Here is a 22,789-nt window from a genome sequence, read left to right as displayed (position 1 = left end):
TGCATCCTCCAGTTCCCTGAACAGGTTTGTAACTTTGTGAGTCAGCTTCCCTGTTTCCCCCTCTCTTGGTCGTTGCTGTCATTCAGTATATCTTTATGACAGAAAATGTTTCAATTCTAGATACAACCTTATTTTAGATAAACCAAGACTTATGCAAGGATTTTTATTTGTGAGAAACACAATACTTTCAGTAAAACTGTTAAGTGGGGGCAAAGCCCCCCTTTCAAAGGTGTATGCAGAATCTTGGGCCAGACGCCTTCATCCTTGCAAGTCCTTACATTTATAAGCAGTTAAATCAAATCAACACTTACTTTAGACTGTAAATTGACACTGAAAGTTTATCATGGCCTAGTCTGTCAAACCTCTGGAGCTGAAAATACCTACTGCCTTCACGTTATTAAAATTTGTATCTCCTTACAAACTAAAACTATGTGTGGTCACAAGATTAAATACATTTAAGAGTCACAGGCATTTTCAAAATGTCACCAAAAAAAAACCAAGGTCTTGGAAAGACTTGAAGTAAAAGTGTTAAGTGGTTTTCCATAATAGAAAAACATTTATTTCCTTGCTTTTCTATTTTCACTGTGCTGTTAAAAGAGGGGAAAGAAAGAAAAATGGGAAGATAGCTGTCTTCTCAGACTTTTTTTAAAACAAACAAACAAAACAACAAACAAACAAACACCTTTGCCAAAATATGTGCATTTAGAAAATGATATACTACCAACAAGAATCACTTGCAGGTCAAGACTTTAGCAGATGTAAGTATTTGAAAACGACGCTACATTTGAATCTTGAATTATAAGACTTTTTTTCTGGAAAAATATTATAAATTGCTGTTGCAAAGTGAGATGTCAAATTCCACTATGAGGTGTTGTTTGAGGTACCATATATTGTCACAGACTGGTAGAAACTGTAATGAGAAGGTCTTTGGTACAAAAAGACTCCTGGGAATCCCATACAATATTTGTACCACTGTTTTAAAAGTCAAGTGACAGAGCATAATTTTGTCTCAACATGTTTTAGTTACAAAGCTTTAGTTTCTTTGGATTTCAAAGTCAGCCTTTAACTACAGATGATGATGCCATGAAAACATTCTGACACATTATGAGATGCAGAGTAAGACAAGAAGCTAAAGTGTCAAAGGCATTTAATTCTTTTACTTGCTAATTGATACTTGGTACCTGGTTGCATCATGCCCAACTTGTGAATTGTGAACCTGCCAAGGCCTATGTATACATTTGACGTAGAGAGGAGGTCCTGGAAGTTTCTTGGGACAGCTTCTACAGACAGGGACAGGATTTAAAAAAAAAAAAAAAAAGAAGCTGAAAAAGAGGAAAATTACAGGACTGGCAGTTTCCATCCACAGCATTTTTAATACTGGTCACGAGGGGTGTTCTCCAGGGCTCAGTACTGCGTCCAGTTCTGTTTAATCTCTTTATCAATGATCTGGATGAGCGGATTGAGTACACCCTTAGTAAGTTTGCAGATGACACCAAGTTGTGGCAGTGTTGATCTGCTGGAGGGTAGGAAGGCCATGCAGAGGGATCTGGACCAACTGGATTGATGGGCTGAGGCCAGTTGTCCGAGGTTCAGCAAGGCCATGTGCCAGATCCTACACTTGGGTCACAACAACCCCAGGCAGCGCTACAGGCTCGGGGAAGAGTGGCTGGAAAGCTGCCTGGCAGAAAAGGACCTGGAGGTGTTGATTGACAGCTGGCTGAACATGAGCCATCAGTGTACCCAGGTGGCCAAAAAGACCAACAGCATCCTGGCTTGTATCAGGAATAGTGTAGCCAGCAGGACTAGAAAAGTGATTGTGCCACTGTACTCAGTGCTGATGAGGCCCCACCTCGAATCCTGTGTTCAGTGTTGGGCCTGTCATCATAAGAAGGACATTGAGGTGCTGGAGAGAGTGCAGAGGAGGCGATGGAGCTGGTGAGGGGCCTGGAGCACAAGTCTGATGATTAGCAGCTGAGGGAACTGGGGCTGTTCAGCCTGGAGAAAAGGAGGCTGAGGGGAGACCTTATTGCTGTCTACAACTACCTGAAAGGAGGTTGTAGCATGGAGGGTGTTGGTCTCTTCTCCCAAGTAGCAAGTGACAGGACAGGAGGGAATGGCCTCAAGTTGCACCAGGGGAGGTTCAGGTTGGATATTAGAAAAAAATTTGTCCCAGAAAGGGGTGTCAAACACTAGAACAGGCTGCCCAAGGAAGTGGTTAAGTCACCATCCCTGGCGGTGTTTAGAAGGCATTTAGACGAGGTATTTAGGGACATGGTTTAGTGCCAGAGTCAGGTTATGTTTTTTACCACTTGATGATCCTGATAACCCTGATGGTCCTCTTCCAACTGAAATGATTCTATGATCCTATGGATACTCTCCCCAGCTGCAAGAACCAGCATCACTTCTTTGCATGTTCACACTCTTTGGTTGTCTGAAACCTGTAATGTCACTTCAATGCTGTGATACTTTTTGGTTGAGCGCATACATGGTAACAGTCTCACTTCAATGGGACCACATTTTTTCAAGCTGCTGGGGTGTTTACTGAAAATTAGCTTTAAAAAAAAAAAAGGCAATGCATTTCTGGTTACGAAAGAAACCAACGGCCGAGCGGTGCTGGTCCCCAGGGACACTTCGAAGCGCGGGCGGCCGCTGCCGTCCCTGCGGGAGCGCACAGGGCCGCGCTGAGCCACCGCTTGGGGCCGCGGCTCACACACACGCGCGCACACACACACACACGCACACACACACACACGCGCACACACACACACGCGCACACACACACACACGCGCGCACACACACGCGCGCACTCACGCGCGCACACACACGCGCACACACACACAGACGCACGCACACACACACACAGACACATACACACACGCAGCCCGAGCGGCGGCAGCCGCGGCCAGGCGGCGCGGGGCGAGCGGGATGCGGCCGCCCAGCGCCGGCCCTTGGGACTCCGCCCGGCTCCCCTGGCGCCGGCCAATCGCCGGCCGCAGGCAGCGCGGGCGGGGCGGCCGGTGTCCCGCCGCGGAACGGACACAGCCGCTTCTCTCTGCCCGCGGCGCTCAACGCCTTTCTCGGAGGTGAGGCGAGGCGAGGCGAGGCGGGGCGGGGCCGGGCCTGGCCGGCACCCCAGCCCCCCGGCCGCCGGGTGTGGGGCGGGGACTCCTGCTGGCAGGGGGAGGGCGGGGGCGCGCCGGCCGCGAAGGGAGCGATGGATCTTTCGGGGGCGGCCTGCCCGCCGCCTCCCCTCGGGGCCGGCTCCTCCCGGGGGCGGGCTGGCCGAGCGGCGCCGCCCCCCGTGCCGCCCGCGGGGCCCGGCCTCACCTGCCTGTCTTTTGGGCGCTGCAGGGCACGATGGGGTTCGTCTTCTCCAAGTCCGTGAACGACAGCCTGAAAGCTCAGCAGGAGTTCATGCTCATGAACTCACGGCTCCAGGTAACGGCAGCGATATGCGGGAAGGTGGAGGAAGGTCACCGCGGCCTGCCGCCTGCACGGGGCCGCGCTGGCACCCCGTCCGCTGAGGTTTGCTCTCCCCACAGGGTTAAAGGTGCGCCGTTTACACATCGCCGGCTCCGGTGCAGTCATCTGACACAGCAGGTTCAGACGTGTAACGCACATGTTCACTGGGTCTGACAACTCCTCGGCAGTCTGTGCTGTCAAGTTGTAGAGGTGGAAACTATCCCGTGGTAGCCAGACCCTAAAAATACAGTTTTGCAAACCTGCCTTGAATAGTTCCTGTAGCACAACTAGTCTACTGCAGTGTCAAGCAACATGTATATGTTTAAGTGAACCAGTAACAGCGTTGTTACAGAAGCATGGATACTATTATCTTAAAATATACGAGTTAAATATGTTTCTCCTCTTCTATTATAGAAAATCAGTCAAACAACACTTTCTTCTAGTTCGGCTGCAGTTATTCCTTGCTAGGAAGGCACTACATAGCTGTTTAGTGTTCTAGAAACCTTGGACTAAATGAGGCATAGGGGGTTGTTTACTCCCTGTCATAAAATAATAAAGTAGCAGTAGAGAAAGAGAAGGAAAACCAGCTGGACCAAGGTTCGGAAGTTGTGCTGAACAGAATTTACAGCGTGGCACTAGGTGTAACCTTCTGATTTGTTGTTAGGTGTCTTATGTAACTTGTTCATATACCAAATGCTAAAATGCGATCTGAAGGACTTAGCTGGAGTTTGTCCCTTTAGTTCTGAATTTAAATTGAATAGAGATAAATGTAAAATTTTTAAAGTAATGATAGATGAAGTTTCAATTTATTAAGTTGCCAGTAGATGGCATATTCTAGTTTTCAAAGGAGCGTGCAGAGCGTAGCTTTTGTAGGGCCACATGTAAACGCTGGAGGTGACCGTGGAAATGTGGTAGGAAGGAGAAAGATAGCATAAGAAAAGATGATGTAATAAAATACCGGATAGTTCATAACTATTTGAAGAAAATAAACTTTTTGCAAGGTTTGTAAGTATTGTTTTCTGTCTGTGTTGGGTCATATGTTTCTCAGATGCAACCACAAGTTTCATGTACAATTTATTTTTTTTTACCTATACAGATGGTCTCCTCCCACCCCCAAAGTTTTTGGAAATCCAGATGATGGCAAGGTTTTCAGTTTGAAAGAATGATAATGACATTAAAGTAGAGGCTTGCTTCATTATCTGCTTCTCTGCCATGCGGAATGAAAGAGTTGAGAAAACAGGCTGAATTCAGGCTAGTATTTGTAGGGTGCTGCGGGCTTTGAATGACAGACTCTGGTCTCTTGACCACAGGTGCCTAACAAATCTAGTTCTATCCCAAATGCTCAGGCTAACATAAAAAACAAACAAACAAAAAACAAAACAAACTTCTTTGAGGACACTTACAAAAAAGTCATTTAAAGTTTCCATACAAAACTTTTCCAAGTTGCTCTTCAGGAACTCTCCCTGTGCTATATTTCTTCTTTGTGATAGTAGTAATAGTCAACATACTAGATTCCTACTACAAATGCCTGACCATATTTCCTTTGTACTGTGTTTGCAGACATACCAACCATATTACAAAATATGCGTCTGTTAAAAATGCATAAAGTAGGCAGTTATGTCAGGTGCAAAATACGCAGTGGGGCAAGGGAAGGACTAAATTCTGTGACATAAGGGGTTGGAAGAACATAGCTCTGCTCTGAGCTTAGGGAGAGAGCCAAGACTGTCAGTTGTCTTTTCTGTCTGTGAATAAAACCTGTGATGTGTCTGAAGCTTCGTGTTAGACAAACTATTTTCAGGCTATTTGTGGAAAGCAGTATAGCCTGACTTATTTGCTTTTAGACAGAAATTGTATCTAGAAATGCCTGGAGGAGTTATGTCATGCTAGGACCAAAATGAAATCACTTAAAGCATTAGATATTCTCTTGTGGTGAAATACTGCAATTTGGATGCTATCAGTTCTCCCATATTTCTCTGAAAACCATCATATTTATTAATAAAATAGAAGTTTCCCCATCAAACAATGTGATGTATTGGCTGTTAGAGGTAAAAAACTACTGATCTGTTTTAAATGTAAATCTATCCCAAAACAGTATGTGGGATTGAAGCCTCTTGGAGCTTTTCATAGCTTCTGAGTGGATTTTGGAGTGCCCCATGATTACAATTTTGAGGGAGTTGGGTGCTATCGTTACTCCAAAGCAATTGGTGTGGATCAGGAACTCATCAAAATTATTTCTCCTAGAATGCATTCCCTACTGGCAGTGATGGTGTGACCCTGCTCAGAAGTTAATTAGTAAGTCTTTGAGTTGGCCTGGAACAAAACACAGCACGTGTTGGTGACACAGTCAGAATCTGTAAAGGCTTCTCCTGTTCCTTGCAGATGAGAAAGGGTCATAAAGTTACTGTAAATATTTTGGAACTGGATTTTTATGCTATCAGTTTCCATGACAGAACACTTTATTTTTCTGTTTTTTTTTTTTTCCCCCAAGAAAAAACATAGGCATATGCTGTCCTCTGAATGAAGATACAAAGCTATTCAGTTATGGATTTATGCTCTGTCTGGGTCGTAGTTTGGAAGAAGACCATTACAAAAATAAGAAGGCGAGTAACATGACAGAAGTTGGTAAAGACCTTTCCAAATCTCAGGCTTTGGTGCATGTTAAACTTCAGTGGGTTTTAGAGTCACTCTCATGTGTGCTGGACACCCAAGCCAGCTTGAATATGTGAGAATAACAGAATGTTAAAATATGTTTTAAAGTGTATTTTTTTCATTATACCCTTCTTGAGTTAACTTTGAAAAGAAGGGATTGTGGCCTTGTAAATTTCATCTTAATGCTTTTTGGAACAATAATAAAAATTCAGCTGTCAGTTTGCCTTGATGTTGAAGGACTTGCCAGTTGTTTGTGTTGTCTTCGTGTGGCTCCAGAATTAAACACCACTTTGTGTCAAGTAGGCTGTTTATGTTAGAAGTTTGTTGAGGCTTCTTTTTTTATCACGAACCTGCTCCTTAAAGTGTAACTTGCAAAATTCTTTCCAAACACTTAATATTTATCAGATCTACAGCTCAAGCCTAAAATATGGCCTTGTTAAGTGCTTTTAGCGTGGCTGAATGGGTAGGAGGAGGTTCCAGGTCTCTGAGCATTTACAGCAGAGTATTTATTTTCCAGAGCTATGTGAGTGCTCTTAACACAAAGGAGAAATATTAGCACAAAAGGAGGAAATTCACTTTTTTTTTTTTTGGTTGAAGTGCTGTGTTCTGTGCTCCTGTTCTGGTTAGGCATTTATTCCTTGCCTTTTTTTCAACGACCCAAATATATACCTTAAAAAAGCTATTTCAATAACTGTTTACTAATAAAGCCATTTTAAGGTGTACATGATAACCTGGAAAAAGATACACATTTTGAAACTGGCAACTAAGAATGCAGCAATGTTTGTGGCTGATCTTTCATTCCTCAGTATGGATTAGAAAACTTTAAATATCACTGTTTAAATTTGATATTTCTAGACATTCCTTGATCAATAGATGAGGCTCTTCATAGGAAACTGGCTGAATTCACATACTTTGAAGTGTGCTAAAGACTTTATTGTGATGAGACAGGCTTAGGTATGATTAGTGCATAACACAAGTACATTGTTTTCAAATATTAATAAGAAATACTAAAACAACTTTGTATACTCTATATGTAGTGTTATTTAGAGTGATAAGAAACAAAATCGTGGTAGAAGGTCATGGCACAGTACAGATTAAAATTTTAAATTTAATTTCTTACAGTCAATGAATTCTATTCTTGAGCAAAGCTTACTAAATTAAGTTTTCACTACAGAAAAAAAATTCTGTGCTGATGTGCAAAAGACATTATAAAAGCAACTTAAAGACTTGCTTGAGGATATAGACATAAAAAAGCCTAAGCTCTCCTGTGAAATTTTTGCCAAGCTTTCTCATGCATGTAGAGGAATCAAAACCACTTTCTTTTGTTTTGAATTAAACCCCACCAACTCAGTAGTACTATTACACTTTTCATTGCTTTGCTTGGGAAACTCTACACAGGGGAAACCAAGCCAGTTGCTGGGTTTCCTGTGCATAGTTTGTCTGCAAGTACTCAGTTAACCACACAAAAGGTAACTCTTCAGGGGAGGAAGCTGAGATTTTGTTTTGTAAGGGGTTTTTTAACTGACAGTCGCTAGACAGACTTATAGGTATGTGTAAGTGGTACTGATACAGATGCAGAAATAACATCACAAAGAAAGAAATTCAGAATTAAAGGCTTAGTGTGCCTTGCATGTCAGATTGCAAAGACTAAGCAAAAAACTGATTACCTGTGGGAATAATTCAGTTGAAAAATAAATGTACAATCTCCTGTATATTCTGAAAGCTTTATAATATGTATTGCTGTATTCACAGGTAAGTTTCCCCAGCACTGCTTAATATTACTTATCCAGCAGTAGCACACAGAAAAATCAGTCAAAATCAGCAAATGCAGTAAAAAGCTACAACTGTCATTTGAGCAAAACTTGTTACGAAAGTCTTGCTTTAAGATCACAACAGGTTGGCTCTGCTAGACATTCAGGGGCAGGTCAGGCTGATAAGGGTTGAAAACTGGAGGACTGGAATTCTTGACAAATATAAGTTTTGAAAGAAAGTAATACAGGAGAAACAAAAAATCACTGAAAGTGCTGGAAAGAGACGAGTTAGTGCTTAGGACATATCTTTGTTTCTGTGGCTACCAGATTTTTCGTTGTTGTTGTTTTGGGTTAGCAGTTCAGAGTGACTTTGAGTTTTGTTCAGTTGAGTTTTGGTGGTTTTTTTTTCCCAGCAAGAGAATTCTTCATCAGACAAAAGGGTAATCTTCTCTGTGGTAAAAGGATAATTGCATTCAGAAGTCAGAGATAATCCTCCAAATTAATCTTTGATGGGAGCAACATAACCTTTGAGAAAATAAACAGGCTAGGAAAATAATTTACTTCTGACAAATTTTGTATTTACCCATAATAAAAATGTTTGATAATAACATCCTGTCTGCAATATGAATCTCTGGATAGTCTTACTCCCCTCCTCCTGCCATCCCTCCTTTCTCCCTATTTTATTATGTCAGACTGTAAAGTGCATTCTTCTCCCCAGGTAATACTGGATGGCCAGGAAGCAGTCACAGACCTGCTTGCATAGCAGTTATGCCTTGGGAGTTTGTAGACTTGCAGGCACAGGAAAGGTTCCATACTCCTTTGTGAAAAATAAAATCCCGTATCAAGTTAAGCTGAAAAACTAAGGGGTTGATTTTTCTATTTTAACAATGTAGTATCTTCTTTTCTGAAAATCCATGCCAGCCTCTCCTTGTTTTTCAAATATTTTCCCTCTTTTGGGGTCCCCAGCATCATAGGCGTTTATTTTGAGCCATGGGAAGACCACAGTATGCTATTCTAATGAAGTCCCCCCTCTGCAGCCCCCCTTCCCGCTTTGTTCTAACAGCTCCTTTTAAAGCTTTGTCAGTGATTTAAGATAACAAGGAGGAAAAAAAACTAGAGGCATTTTTTCCCCAGTTAGTAAAAATTGTTAAATTGGATAGCTGGGCAGGTAGTATCAAACATTGCTAAGGAAACTCCTTCTCCAGTGCAACAGTACATAGTCTGACTTCTTAAAGATGAAAAATAATATAGCAGTTTCTTCTATAAGTGAAAGGTCATTTTGGACACAGCATAGAAATGCCAAAAACATATTTGACTCCTGCAGATTTTGTACCTGTAGAATTAACTTACTTAATTAATTCAAAATATAAATCACAAGATTTCTGCTTCTGAAAATGACTCTTAACTGTTCTGTGCTTTCATCTGTTCTACAGCTCTTGCCTGTGGAGAAAGATGTGTGCGTTTTATACCGTAGGTACAAGCTATGGCACATGCATTCATGATTCAGCTTGAAGTTAAACTGCTGTTGAGTGTTTTCCGTGTCTGCAAATGGCTCTAATGTTCTCAGTCTCATAAGAATATGCTTTGGAACATCAGCTCATCATAATGTAAATATATAAACATTAATTTCATTAGACTGTAATTTGATTGTATAGGTGGCAAAAGTATTTGTGTTTGGAAAAACTATAAAAACTCCGTGAAAACATAGGTAAATACAACTTAATATCATGGGGTTTTTTCTTTACACTGTCAGCACTTTTTTAGAAGCAAAACATTGCACGATTGCATTACTTTCCTGTCAGGGTTGTATTGCCTTAAGAGATTTGCACTGAATGACGATAAATGAAAGGGATGAAGCAGTTTCCTCTTAATGTTCAACAATTTGTCTTTAAATCTGAAATGAAAGTATAGAAGTACCGTGCAGCAAGTTCCCTTATATACCATGTCTTATGACCAAATTATGCAGATTTTTTTTCCGAATTAAACTAATAATAACAGTAAAAAAACCACCACCAACAACAGAAATCACAACACACACACAAACAAACAAATGAGAAACCAAAACAAGCAAAAAACAACAACCAACAACAACAAAACAACAACCAAAAAAAAACAACAAAAACCAACCAAAACACAAAAAACCCAACCAAACAACAACAAAAAACCCTCTTATAAGTGATGCAAGGGAAAAGAACCAGAACATTTCAGTTTATATCCAAACACTCAGTGGTTTCTCAGAATAAAATGTAGCCATAATTCAATGAAATGTTGTTTGCGTAAAATTTTAGATTGGAGTATTAATTTAGTATTCTGGTTGTCTTGATGAATTGGAAAATGCATGAAATAACAGGCAACAGTATAATACGTAATAGAATAAATACCAGTCCAGAGCATTTTATCCAAGAAGGAATAGTTAAATAGATTAACTGAGTATAAGTGATTAGACTTCAGGAGCTTAAAACCCCCCTATCTTTTATATACTTGTGCGTACATATCAGTGTATTTTTATACATGTATATTTATATACTGATGTATGAGCTGAGTCAACAGCACAGGTTATTGTAAAAAGCAAATGAAATCGTGGATTTATTAATCGGAATAAAATTACTCAATTTGCACAACTGATGACTTTGCTGAGAAAAAGATTTTGATAGTACTTTAAATGTGCAGACAAGCTGTGAAAAGTTCAGAAGAAGGTAGTAAGAATAATAAAGACATTAGAATCTGTGAAGAAAGGATGAAAACAAATTGTATTTGTCTGATGCTATAAACATGTCTGTTACAGTTTTAAGTTTGTGTGTGCTGGTGGTGTTTTTTTAATCCACTAATTTTTCTTATACATCCTTCTAGAGATATTGAGCCTTTTTCATTGCAAAAGCAAGCAAGTAAGACTTGGGATAAATATTGGAAGACTTTGAGTGCTTAGCTGTGATTGTATGGGTTATTATGAAAAGCAGTGAAATCTGTCCCTGGTGGTCTTGACTGGGATAAATAAATGTCTATTTCAGCTCCCCACTTTCAGGCTGACTTTAAAAAGGGCCTCTGAATGTGCCTTCCAGCCTTATCCTCTTGACTGTGCAAACACTGAAGTACCTGAACAGAATTCATGTCCATTTAACCGATGGCTGGCTAACATGTAACAGCTCTTTCTTCTGCATTTATTTTGCATTTAATACTGTTTCTTCCTTAGCAACATCTCCTTTCCAACCTTAACATTTCTAACCAGCTCAAACACATAGGTACAATACCTGTTTTTCAGGTCTTAACACTGCTTTCTGTGTGAATGCTATTATATCATGTTACCAGTGAGATTTTCGTCTAGCAAAGATTACAAGATGTTTTAACTTCAGTTATATTGGTGTTTGGTTTTCATCTCAGTGTCCCTTTGAAAACATACACAACAATCATAAGGCTTATATATTCCCGATAAGAAATAAGTTTAAACCTTTCAACGGGCATTTAAAATTTGTTTCTTATTGGGAAGTATCTATAATCCAGTTAGCCTCATAGTGGTTTTTGAAGTTCTTACTTTTTAATAAACAGAAGCTTCTGTGGTGACATATGTTGCAGCATATAGTCAAAGAGACAGCTGAAGCATTTTAAACATTTGAAGAATGAGATTACTCATTTAGCATAGATAAAGTACAAGCAGTATTTGTACCTGTATAGTTAAGAAGATAAATATTTTTTATACAAATATGTACACCTTTCTTAAGTTATTGTTTTTCTGAGACTTGAATTGAGTAATGGATTCTGCTGTCATTAGGATGTACTTATCTAACACTTTGTTGAACTTCTTTACTATTGCAGATACTGAGGGTTTTGTGTGAGAGAGACAAGGAAAACCTGACTTAACTTCTCAGGCAACTTGATGATCTCCTGCACTCCTATCTCAAGTTAGTTTTAAACTGGGAAATAATTTGTTTTTGAGGTGAAGGTTTTATATGCATTATTTTTATTTCAGTTAAGTTTAAAACAAATTAAGAATGCAAAAACGCTATTACAAGATAACTCAGTAGTTTTATGAGAAACCAGACTTTGAGCCACATTCAGTTTTAGTAATTCAACTTAAACACAAAATGTTAATGAAAATAAGAAAAGAACAAAACTTTTGAAAAGAGAAAATATTGGAATCATAGAATGTCCTGAGTTGGAAGGGACCCACAGGGATCATTGAGTCCAACTCCTGTCCCTGCATATGACAACCCCACAGTTCCCACCATGTGCCTGAGGGTGTTGTCCAGTCTCTTCTTGAACACTGTCAGGCTTGGGGCTGTGACACCTCCCTGGGGAGCCTGTTCCAGTGCTCCAGCACCCTCTGGGGGAAGAACCTTTCCCTAATGTCCAACCTAAACCTTCCCTGCCACATCCTGATGCCATTCCCTCCAGTTCTGTCATTGGTCACTAAAGAGAAAATTTCAGTGCCTGCCCCTCCTCCTCCCTTGTGAGGAAGCTGTAGCCACCATGAGGTCTCCCCTCAGTCTCCTCCTGGCTGAACAAACCAAGTGACTTTAGCTGCTCCTCATACAGCTTCCCCTTCAAACCCTTCACCACCTTTGTAGCCCTCTTCTGGATGCTCTCCAGTAGCTTTATATCTTTCTTATCCTGTGTTGTCCAGAAGTGCACACAGTGCTCCAGGTGAGGCCGCACCAGTGCAGAGCAGAGCGGGACAATCACCTCCCTCGCCTGGCTGGCAACACTGGGCTTGATGCACCCAGGACATGGTTGCCCTCTTGGCTGCCTGTTGGCTCATGTTCAACTTGTCGTCAGCCAGAACCCCCAGATCCCTCTCCATGGAGCTGCTTTCCAGCATCTCATTCCCTAGTCCATATGTACAGCCAGGGTTGTCGTGTCCCAGGTGCAAGATCTGGCCCTTGCCCTTGTTGAACTTCATGCAGTTCATGATTGCCCAGTTCTCCAATTTGTCCATGTCCCTTTGCAGGGTCTCTCTGCCCTCAAGAGTGTCAACAGCTCCGTCCAGTTTTGTGTCATTGCTGAGCTTACTTAGTATTCCATCAAGTCGTGCATCCAAGTCATTTATGAAGACAATGAAGAGTGCTGGCCCTAAGATGGATCCCCATGGAACCCTGCTAGTGACTGGTCAACAGCCCGACATTACCCCATTTACTAGAACCCTTTGAGCCTGGCCTGTCAGCCAATTGCTCACTCACTGCAACTGTGTGTTTATCCAGCTGTGTGCTGGACATCTTGTCAGTTTGGCATGTAGTGGACTGAGTGCTCCATCTTAGGCAAGATGATTTGACCTAATAAGCCTATCATATTGTTCTTGATAGGGACTTGTATCTTTTACATGTTCCTGTCCTTATCCTAGGATGCTTTTGAGTAGCAAGCTATAAGAATGGAAAAGACAGTATAAGAATGTATGAGTAAGGGCAGGGGGAGATGCTGTCTGTTTTATTTGAATCATAGAATCATTTAATAGTTTGGGTTGGAAGGGACCTTCAGACTTCATCTCATGCGATGAGATGTCAAAGATGAGATGCAATGAGATCCCCTGCAATGACCTGTAATAATCAATAGTGAACTATAATAGATCAAGTTGAAAATTAACTGTATATGCAAATAGTGTTGAGGGATTCTGTTGTTTTTTTTCATGACAAATTCAATTGACTCATTACTCTGTCAACATATTATTGATCATTTATCAGTTGATCATAAAATGAGGTGGCTGTTGAAAGGCATACATGCGCTATTTTTTGACTGTTGGCAGGAAAAAGAATGGCTAATCTTAAAATGTCAGTGAGTTTCTGAACAATAAAGCTTCTTTTCGAACTTTATCATTTTCATTGATAAAAAAAGAAAGAAAACTGTCACATGCTTCTGCATTCTCTGATGTCTATAGGATCCTTCCTGTGCCTAATCAAATCTACAGATTTGCCAGCTAATCTTTGTTAGTAAAAGATCAGCCACCTCCATGATGATACCCCCAAAATTTAATTTTTCCTAATGTCTTTGAGTAATTTTCTGCAGGGTTTTGTGAGTCCTTAACCTTTTCCTCTCTGAAGTTTTCACTGAGAATTAGTCAAAATGATTTTTTTGAAGTTCTATTACAATGAAAACAACTGTTCCCTTCTGTGTGAAGTAAAATGGAAGCAAGCTTTCCCTTTCTTGACTACTACCATCCTTTTCCTTTTGGGTTGGGAAACAGCTAGATTTGTTTTCTATTGACAGGATACTAGTAGCGCTTATGGCATCTCTAATGCATTTGTCTCAAAGCATTAGAACCAATGTTTTGCCCCTTAGGTGATCTGGGCTTAATTCAGGAAATAAATGCTCTCTGGTAACAATTCTATATCCTTAATAGTTTGTGTGCATCAAATGGAACAGAGCAAGATGAATTATATCTGTACTGAGGAAGATTAGAACAATCTATCTTGCAGGAAAAAAGCCAGTTTTGTTGGTATTAGCTGGGAGATTGTATACTCTGCCTGATAACTGTTAAGAAATAAATGCAGTGGTTTATAGAGAGCAGATTTTAATAGCTGTTTCTAACATGCAGGCACTACAAGCAAAAGATGCAAAGCAGACTGATTGCTCTACTGGTAATGAGACAAATATTAATTAAATCTCTTCAGTGGAGTCAGTTTTGCCAGTCTGTTTGCTGGGGAATGTCTGTGACTAGTATATATGGTGAATGCAGATTGCTTAGGTAAAACTCTTGTCTTGCTTGGAGTTGTACCTGCAGCTCACCCTTACACATGAAGACTTAGTTCATTGGGGGGATTTTTGTGAACTTCGAAGAAAAAATGCCTTGTGAAGCTACCTTCTTTAATGCTCTAAATTTTCCATAGTTCCTTCTTCTTAGTAGAGCAAACATACCATTTCAGTCTTCTACTGTTAAGTCCACTAAAGCTGAATGTAGACATTTACTTGTTTTTCTATGAAATACTATTTCTTGACTGCTAAGTTGAAAAAAAAAAACAAACAAAGGAAGGGGGAGGTGAGCAGGGGAGGAGCCCTGTATTGACCCAACCTCATCAGAGCCCAGGAGGTACCATGGTTAAGTAAAGAAGTCTTATACCTATTTGAATTCCATAACAAAAATGGTGTAAAGACACCCACAGTAATTTTGCAAGTCAGAATCTGAAATGCATAGGAAGAAACATCATATTTGCCATTTTTTTTTGTATTATAACACCCTTTCATAATGCAGTATCATTTTACAGCCATTTCTTCTGGGTTTTGTTTTTGATTCAATGCTCTGAGTATTTATTTATATTAAAAAAAGCAACAAACAAAAAAACAAAAAACAGGTTTATGAGGCACACAAAGAGCATACCTAGAGGCACTATGGGAGGATGGAAATAACAGATTGAATAGTTCTTATTCAGTTATTAATCAGCTTTCAGAATGACTCGATGTTTTAATGTTAGCTCTTTGTCTTATCCTGCTTGATCTGTTTTACTATTCCTACCACATGGATACCTGTTTTTTTATGTAACTGGCTATCCAGTGACTTTGATTGATCTTTATAGAGCTTGTATAAAACTCCTGAGAATTCTAAATATTGGTGACAGTACGTTAAAACTTTGTTTACTTGGTAGGTAATATTTTTAAATGCAGGTGGAGAACACCCTTCTTAACTCTGCCCATTCAGTGCTCAAAGGCCACGCAGCAGAAGCATGGAAATGCTCGCTTACTGCCAAGAAATGTTACTTTCATACGACAGTCCGTTGGATTGAGCCTCTGCTTCACATAGCTTAAAATGTAAAGTGGATTTAAGTGCTTTGAATATTTTTTTACTTTTTATACGGCATGTAATTCCATTAACATTTTGTAAAGAATTTTTTTCCAGTGCAGTTTGCATTCTGGTTTGGGGCTAATATTGTGAGACTCCTTTCTTTTTATGATAGCTCTTAGCTTGTGAATATTTTGTAAGGTGTCCTTGTACTTGGAAGAAATGAGTTTTCTTTTTAGACTGTATTTTCTTGCAGTGCTAATAATTTTAATTACTCTGTGTACTTGATGCGAAAGATACTTGCAAACAAGCTTTGATGCAGCAGGATAAAACATTTAAATCTGATTTATTCTAACTGTTTGATCTAGAGACCCATTTTGCGACACTTCAAACTAAGCAGGCACTGTGTAATTGTTGCAAGTTACCATCTCTGTATTGCACTCTGGTGGCTTACAGTAGAGGTGTAAAAGTAGGCATCACTATTCTATTTTCCATTTATTTTTGCTAAACAACCATTTGCAGTAGCTTCTGGTTTTCAACTTTGATTAGGAAGGACAACTCACATATTCTTTTACTCTTTCATCTGCTTATGAAATGACAAGTGCATCGCTTCTGCAAGGGTTTTGGGCAGTTAGTTAGTTTACTACCTGTACTCCAACTTTTATATATGTTTTGCATGTGATTTTGCAGGTTTTTATATGTGTGACTGTCACATTTTTGAAAAATTAAGCCTGTTTTTCATTGTGCCTCTGAGTTGTCAGAAATTAGAAGTGACTACTTATTTAAAGAATGTTTTCAGAGTCTTTTTAATCATTGAAAGAGTCTCTTAGATCATTGAAAAACTGTAAGTGAAAATAACCTTCTATTACAGGCACAGTAGCCATGGCCTATAATAGATGTGCAAGAGATTAGCATGTGCCAAAACTGGATATTCTTTTAACATGAGTGTAAGGATATTCCAACAGTTTATTCATGTTTCTCTTTTCTTAGATTTAGAAAATGAGCTTCAGAACTTAAGCAGAGATGGTGTATATTTATCTGGATAATCATTCCTTCTAAGGTAGATTAATACCTTTTCTGTCCGAATATCTGTTTACCAGGCAGTCAGCATAATTATGTCTTAATGTTAGTGACATGAAATACAGACACCTAAACAGGTTTACTGCCATGACCACTCTCAAGTCAGGTGTTTGTCCTGCTCACAGTTTTTGAGGGATTGGGGAAAACAGCAGATCTGCCAGGAGACCCGTTAAATGTATCAGGCTGCAAATAGAGGGTTTATCCAGGGTGGTTACTGTCATAGAATCATAGCATAGTTTGGACTGGACCTTCAAAGGTCATCTAGACCAACCCCCCTGCTATGAGCAGGGACATCTTCAACTAGATCAGGTTGCTCAGGGCCCCATCCAGCCTGGCCTTGAATCTGTCCAGGGATGGGGCATCTACCACTTCTCCGGGCAACCTGTGCCAGTGTTTCACCACCCTCATTGTGAAACATTTCTTCCTCAACATAGAAAACAACCATGGACACCTTGGAGACAGCAACAGGGAAAGGGGGAGAACAAGGCAGATCCATGTGTGACGGGCAATGCTGGTTACTCTTCAAAAGCAACTGCTGCCTGCCCTAAGACTATCTTCGTCTCTCCAGATACATCTTGACCTTCATGAAATACATGAAAGAAATTGTAGTTAATACACATGGGCAGTGAAGAGAGAGCATTCTGCGCTGGCTCTGCTTTCCATTTATGTTGAGCCTTTGTGCACCACCTTGCATCCCATTTGTTTTGCTTTGTGCATCACCTTAATGCAAAACCAAAGCAGTATCTGTTCCTTCCTATAGTATCTGAACATGAAAGGCACAAAGAGAGAAAACAAGCTAGGAGTATAAAGTATCAGAAATTTCCATTCTGCTAGTGCTGATGTGACTTGTAATCCAGACAGGACTGTTTATTTTTGTGCAAGTTGTCAAAGTTGATTAAATTATTTCAGATGAGAATTTTATCCCACTGGATTTTAATCAATGAAATGATGGTATAAATGCTCTTTTCTGTGGTTTGACATCATTGTGACAGTCTGAAGAATAATCAATAGAGATGATAAGGATGGTTACCACTGACTAGTTTATTAGCATTATCAGTTTCACAGTAACTGACCTTTTTCCTCTCTGCCTCATTTCTCTTCATCTGCCATGTTTCATTTTGTCAGATTGATTTCCTTTTACTATAACAGTGGCTATGTGGCAGACTTCAAATGCTAATCAGCCCTTACAGTTTCTCACATGGTGTTGAGAAACTGCTAGCTGTATTTAAAGAAAAATGAGAACGTTTTTTCTAATTGGGTCCTCCTAAGAGTGTTATAAAATAGAAAATTTTACTTGCTCCTAGTACCCATTTTACTTCTAAATAGTAAACTTAAATTTTAAACTGACACAATCAATAATTATTACCAGGAAAGAAGGTGCTACTGTCATTTAAGAAAATCTGTTTATTATGGAATTAAACTCACAGAAATTTATATGGGATTTTTTTAGATTTTTATGTTAAGTGTACTTGTGTATATGTCTCTGAAATATGGTCTGATTGTTGTAAGACATGATTTCTTAACAGTAACAGAAAAGCATGCTTGAATGCGTACTCATGCATCCACTTAACAATTTCAGCTCTCTTGTGCCATGCACAGCAGTCTGGCTGGGAAAACTACAGTATCCCACTTCCTCCTATGGTAAATCTGCACCTGAGACCCTTTAACTATAGTTTTTATTCAAGCATAGTATTGTAAATAGTCCCTATTGAAGTTTTTATGGCTATATATATGGGAGACTTATGTATTTAAAATTACATAGAATATATTCCCTAAGACATGGCATTTGGATGCTGAACTGTTGTTCACCTGATGTGTATGATGTGTACCTGTGGCCTGTTTCCTCAATAATCAACTTCTCCCATCAGTGACATTGTTCTAAATGAGCTACAGCACACCTGTGAAGTTCGAATTATACACTTTTTTTAAATCTTATCACCTTTAGAGTTCTACATGTGAAGTTATGGTTTGCAGTAAAATGAATACCTACTATTCTTAATACTTGTTTCTGATCTGCCAAAATGGGAAAAGAAATTATCTTAAACATCATTGCAAAGTAAGTCCTAAGGGATTAGGACTTGGTCTTTATCATAAAATCTGCATGTTAATAGGTGAAAAGTCTTCTCCACCCTTTCACTACCCCATTGTGACTGGCGTTTTCAATAGAACACATGTGGAGGAAAATAAGACGGAGTTACTAAGAAATTAACAGCTGAAAATGGGATATTGATTTGAACTTCAGTCAAACATTATTTGGTTTTCTATCTTTCATCTAATTTGGAATCATCTTTTGTGGTGGACTCCTGAGTCTTTGCCTACATTATGGTTATGTTAAGGTTATGTAATCTTAATGTAATAGTTTCACCCTATGATCTACCAATAGTTGTTTGTCAATGTAAAGCCAGCGTATCAAGGTATCCTGGTCATTCAAAACTGTTGGAGCTCAAGATGTTCAGTCCAGATTGGCATGTTAAATGGGTAAGCATGAGGATGTTGCCTCTTGAGGTTTTTTGAAACTTTTAGAGATTGAGGTACATAGGGGTTGCTTGAGTGCCCCTGTAGTTAAGTTTTGCAACTTGGAGCATCCAGACTTAATTTAAACACATATACTCTTTTAGTGTCGGACATTGCTCATAAACCAATTTAGCTGATCAGATGCTGGGTCTGGACATGTCAAAGCAGTGTTTGATGACACAGGGTAGGTGTGTGCCCTGCCTGATGTCTGCTCTGTCCAAGTGGTGTTCCTTGCCATGCTGAGTGTGTGTTGCCCACCTGTGGAACATGACGGCAGCACTGACCCAAGTTATTCAGCAGTGCAGTGGCTACAGTGCTCTCTGAAACGAGCTCAGGCATACTCAAAACTGTTTTATTCCAGTAAGTTTAAGTTATGTGATGAAACAGTATGTTCTGGGACAACTTTGGCAATAGTTTTTGTGCAGTTTTCCCTTTCCTTTTCCTTAAGGAGAGCTTGAAATCTAGCAAAGTCAGTGTGGAATTGCCCTGGAACACTTCGACTAAATCTCTTCATTATGCAGATTCCCGATGCTGTCCTACAGCTACAGCACTGTAGTCTTTTGTCTTGGCAAGATGAAACTATGCCAAGTGACAAAAGTGATCTTGGAAATGGAAAGCAAGAATATAGGACAGAACAAAAGGCATTTCTGGTGTTCGGGAGAGGTCCAAAAGAGAGGGTCCTAGATGTGGCATAAAATTGCACAGGTTCTGAGAGATTTCTGAGCACATTTAGTGATGTCTGTGTGTTGTTACTGGATTTTTGACATGTAATTTATGACTAAATAAAAAACGATTTAAAAACAAACCTCTGCAGCAGTACTGTAGGTTACTTAGCATCCCTAAACACATCCCAGTGCTTTCTTGGTGCTATGTTTTAAGTTTATGGACAAAATAGACCTTGTATAGCAAACTGTTCATTGCAACATCATGCAACTTCAGTAATAGCAATAATTAAATTATTAATTTAGTTAAATATACTAGATACACTTTTTACTGCTTTCTGTGCAGATTCTTCTGAAACCTTTTCTTCTTGGCTGTGCCACGTTTCCCCATGTTCTACTTAAAGCACTCCTCTCTAAGATTCATCAGTCTAAAGCTTCCCTCCGACACATCTTTTTTAAAAAAATTAATTTAAATACAATCTTGTAAGATTTTACATCCACATTGAAGAGGTTTGCTCAAAGGACAGGAATTATGAGCATTTTTCTATGTGGTTTTCCCCCCACTTGTTTTTGGATGGGGTACCATGTAGAAAGTTGAGAGTTGTTTTGATTTTTGTCTTAAGTGAGAAAAATCCTTCTGGTTAGAAAATAATTGTTTGATCATGTTATCTGGCTGCTGTTTATAATATATGAAACAAGTTGGTTTTATTTATACTAAGTTATTTCTATAAACTACTTGTAGATACATCTGAAAGTGTCCTTGGGCTTGTGAAGTTTGATATGACAGGCTCCTGCAGAAACATGTTTGTTTGACCTTAGTGTCTGTGACTTAGTAATATCTTTTTCTTTCAGTACTTGGGTTTTAAAGAGCTGTGGAAGCATAATTTGTGTGAGGGCAGTTTCTGTTGTTGTTTGTTTTTAAAGAAGTCATGTCAGGATCCTTTAGTTTACTCTTGTAAATTTAAACTTGCAGCTTTCTTTTTATTAAATGCTTGCTTCTTTCTGTGCTCTGTGCATACTAAACTGTTTATCTTCGCCATTAACTTTCCTTTTATCAAGACCTATATTTCATCAGCATACCCCTCTCCCACTTCTTCACCATGTATTAGTCCTTCTTCAAATTGAAGCTCATTTAGGGTAATACTGTGCATCTTGGAAGACTAGGTTCCTTATCTGTGCTGACAGGCAAACAAAGGATCCCTTAATACTTTTCACATGTGTGCAAACTACGCACATAAGCAAACTGAAGGGGAAAATAGAGGTCATTAAATTGATATTACGTGTCATTATTTTATCTTGTCACATCAACCCTCAGCAATTTACCAGGCTTAGGATATTGGGCACCACAATGGGGCTAATTAACGGGCAGTGTACTTGTTTACTTTAGGATTTCCAATTGTCCCATAGGTGACAAAATAAAATCTAATTATTTTGATATTTTATTAAGTGGCTTGTCAGCCATTATATAATTACTTCTGGAAAAAAAAAAAAAAAGCAATATGACAATTATGGATATCGGGAAGGTAGAGCCTGTTGATATTTTTTTGTGAGAACAACAATTGCAATGTAAGTCTGGAGGAGAGAGAAACAGATGAAACAGTATTGTGATACTACAGTGAATGTTGTTTTTCCTACTGTGTACAATTATATGTAATTAGATCTGTCCTTTTTATTGTGCTGTCTAAAAAATTAATTCTGCCTATCTAGGTACTGAATGAGCTTGCAAGTAAGATAGCAAGATCAACATAGTCTGAAGAAATAATTAGTAACAATTTAACAGAAATTGTTCTGTTCAGGCTAAATCAATAGTAATGGAGATGAATAAATGGGTGGAAACCTCAAGTAATTACAAATCCTTTAAATTATTCTTGAATTAGAAAGCAGGAGACAAGAACAGATTTAATTACTTTTATAGATGCATAAGAAAAGAACTTTCTGAATTCTCTCCTTGTTCTTTCTTTTGTGTAGTACACTTCTTTAGGCAGCTGGTGTTCTGTTTACTGTACCTTTCTGGACTTTTTATGCTACTTGGTTAGCAAGGCTAGACATACCAACTTGGGTACTCTGGTTTTCCCCCAAAATGAGTTACAAACATTAATGGGAAGAAGTAGACTTCTTACTGTGTTATCTAACTTCTGTACTCTGGTTTCGGACTGTTTATTTTTGGCACAATTCTTATTTTTTGCATCACTCTAAGGAAGAAAGACCATTATTATTTTTGGTGGTCTGTGCAGGAGAGAGGAACTTTTAAGAAATTGTAAATTTACCTTTATTTAATGGGTATGTACCAGTATGTTTAGATGGGGCATGTAATTAAAGGAAAAAAAAAATGCTTTTTCATTCTTGTGCACCACAGAAGGTTCCACTTTGATGTGTTAATATACTGCCTAGATTGTACTTTTTGCTTTTAATTTTAGTTAAAGAAGTATTTTCTCTTGGACTTTTTATATGTATTCCAGTATCTTTAAAAGATCTGATATCTTCACAGTGTTTTTTTTTTTTTTCTATATTTGTAAACTATGGTGTTTTAAAAGAGTTATTAGCTTTATGATGCATCATGAAGAAGAGAAATCCACAAAAGGCAAAGAGGTGTCAAGACTGACTTTAAAGATACTTATCAGCTAAATTGAAATAAAGCAGAATAAATTGGAAAGGAGGTAGATGATACCTTTTGTATCACCATGGAAATGCAAACGTCAGAGAACCTTAACCTAGGGCATGCTGCTGAGACGTGGGGAGCTCTCAAAACCTAATACTGGTATTTTGGTTTTCTTGGCCTTAAGGAGCATCATTACAAAGATTTCTGCATTAAAGCATTTGCTAGTTGACCTAAATGCTTTCTTGGTATAAACTATTCTCAGTTATTACAGAAGACCATTTTCAATCAAAAGTTATGAATGACTGAAGTAAAAGAACAACAACAACAAAAATGTTCTCAGTTACTGTTTTGGATTTATACACCAATAAGAGA

At 39.0% G+C, this 22,789-nt stretch overlaps 1 protein-coding gene across 2 annotated transcripts in view; it reads left to right on the top strand.

Moving 5' to 3' along the window:
* The first annotated feature begins 2,888 nt into the window (after positions 1 to 2,888).
* The window catches only part of PLGRKT (plasminogen receptor with a C-terminal lysine), a 28,633-nt gene continuing 8,732 nt past the window's right edge, over positions 2,889 to 22,789 (top strand). Inside the window, exons 1-2 of one of the 2 annotated variants that reach the window (XM_065046051.1) lie at positions 2,889 to 3,084; positions 3,353 to 3,439. In XM_065046051.1, coding sequence (XP_064902123.1) covers positions 3,359 to 3,439 — 81 coding nt within the window. In that variant the 5' untranslated portion in view covers positions 2,889 to 3,084; positions 3,353 to 3,358. Of the gene's footprint in view, positions 3,085 to 3,181; positions 3,440 to 22,789 lie in introns of those variants that run through there. The other variant, XR_010468979.1, reaches the window with a different exon arrangement.

The sequence above is a fragment of the Columba livia genome, chromosome Z, assembly GCF_036013475.1.
Source record: "Columba livia isolate bColLiv1 breed racing homer chromosome Z, bColLiv1.pat.W.v2, whole genome shotgun sequence".
Lineage (NCBI taxonomy): Eukaryota > Metazoa > Chordata > Aves > Columbiformes > Columbidae > Columba > Columba livia.
This window is presented reverse-complemented; position numbering and strand designations above follow the sequence as displayed.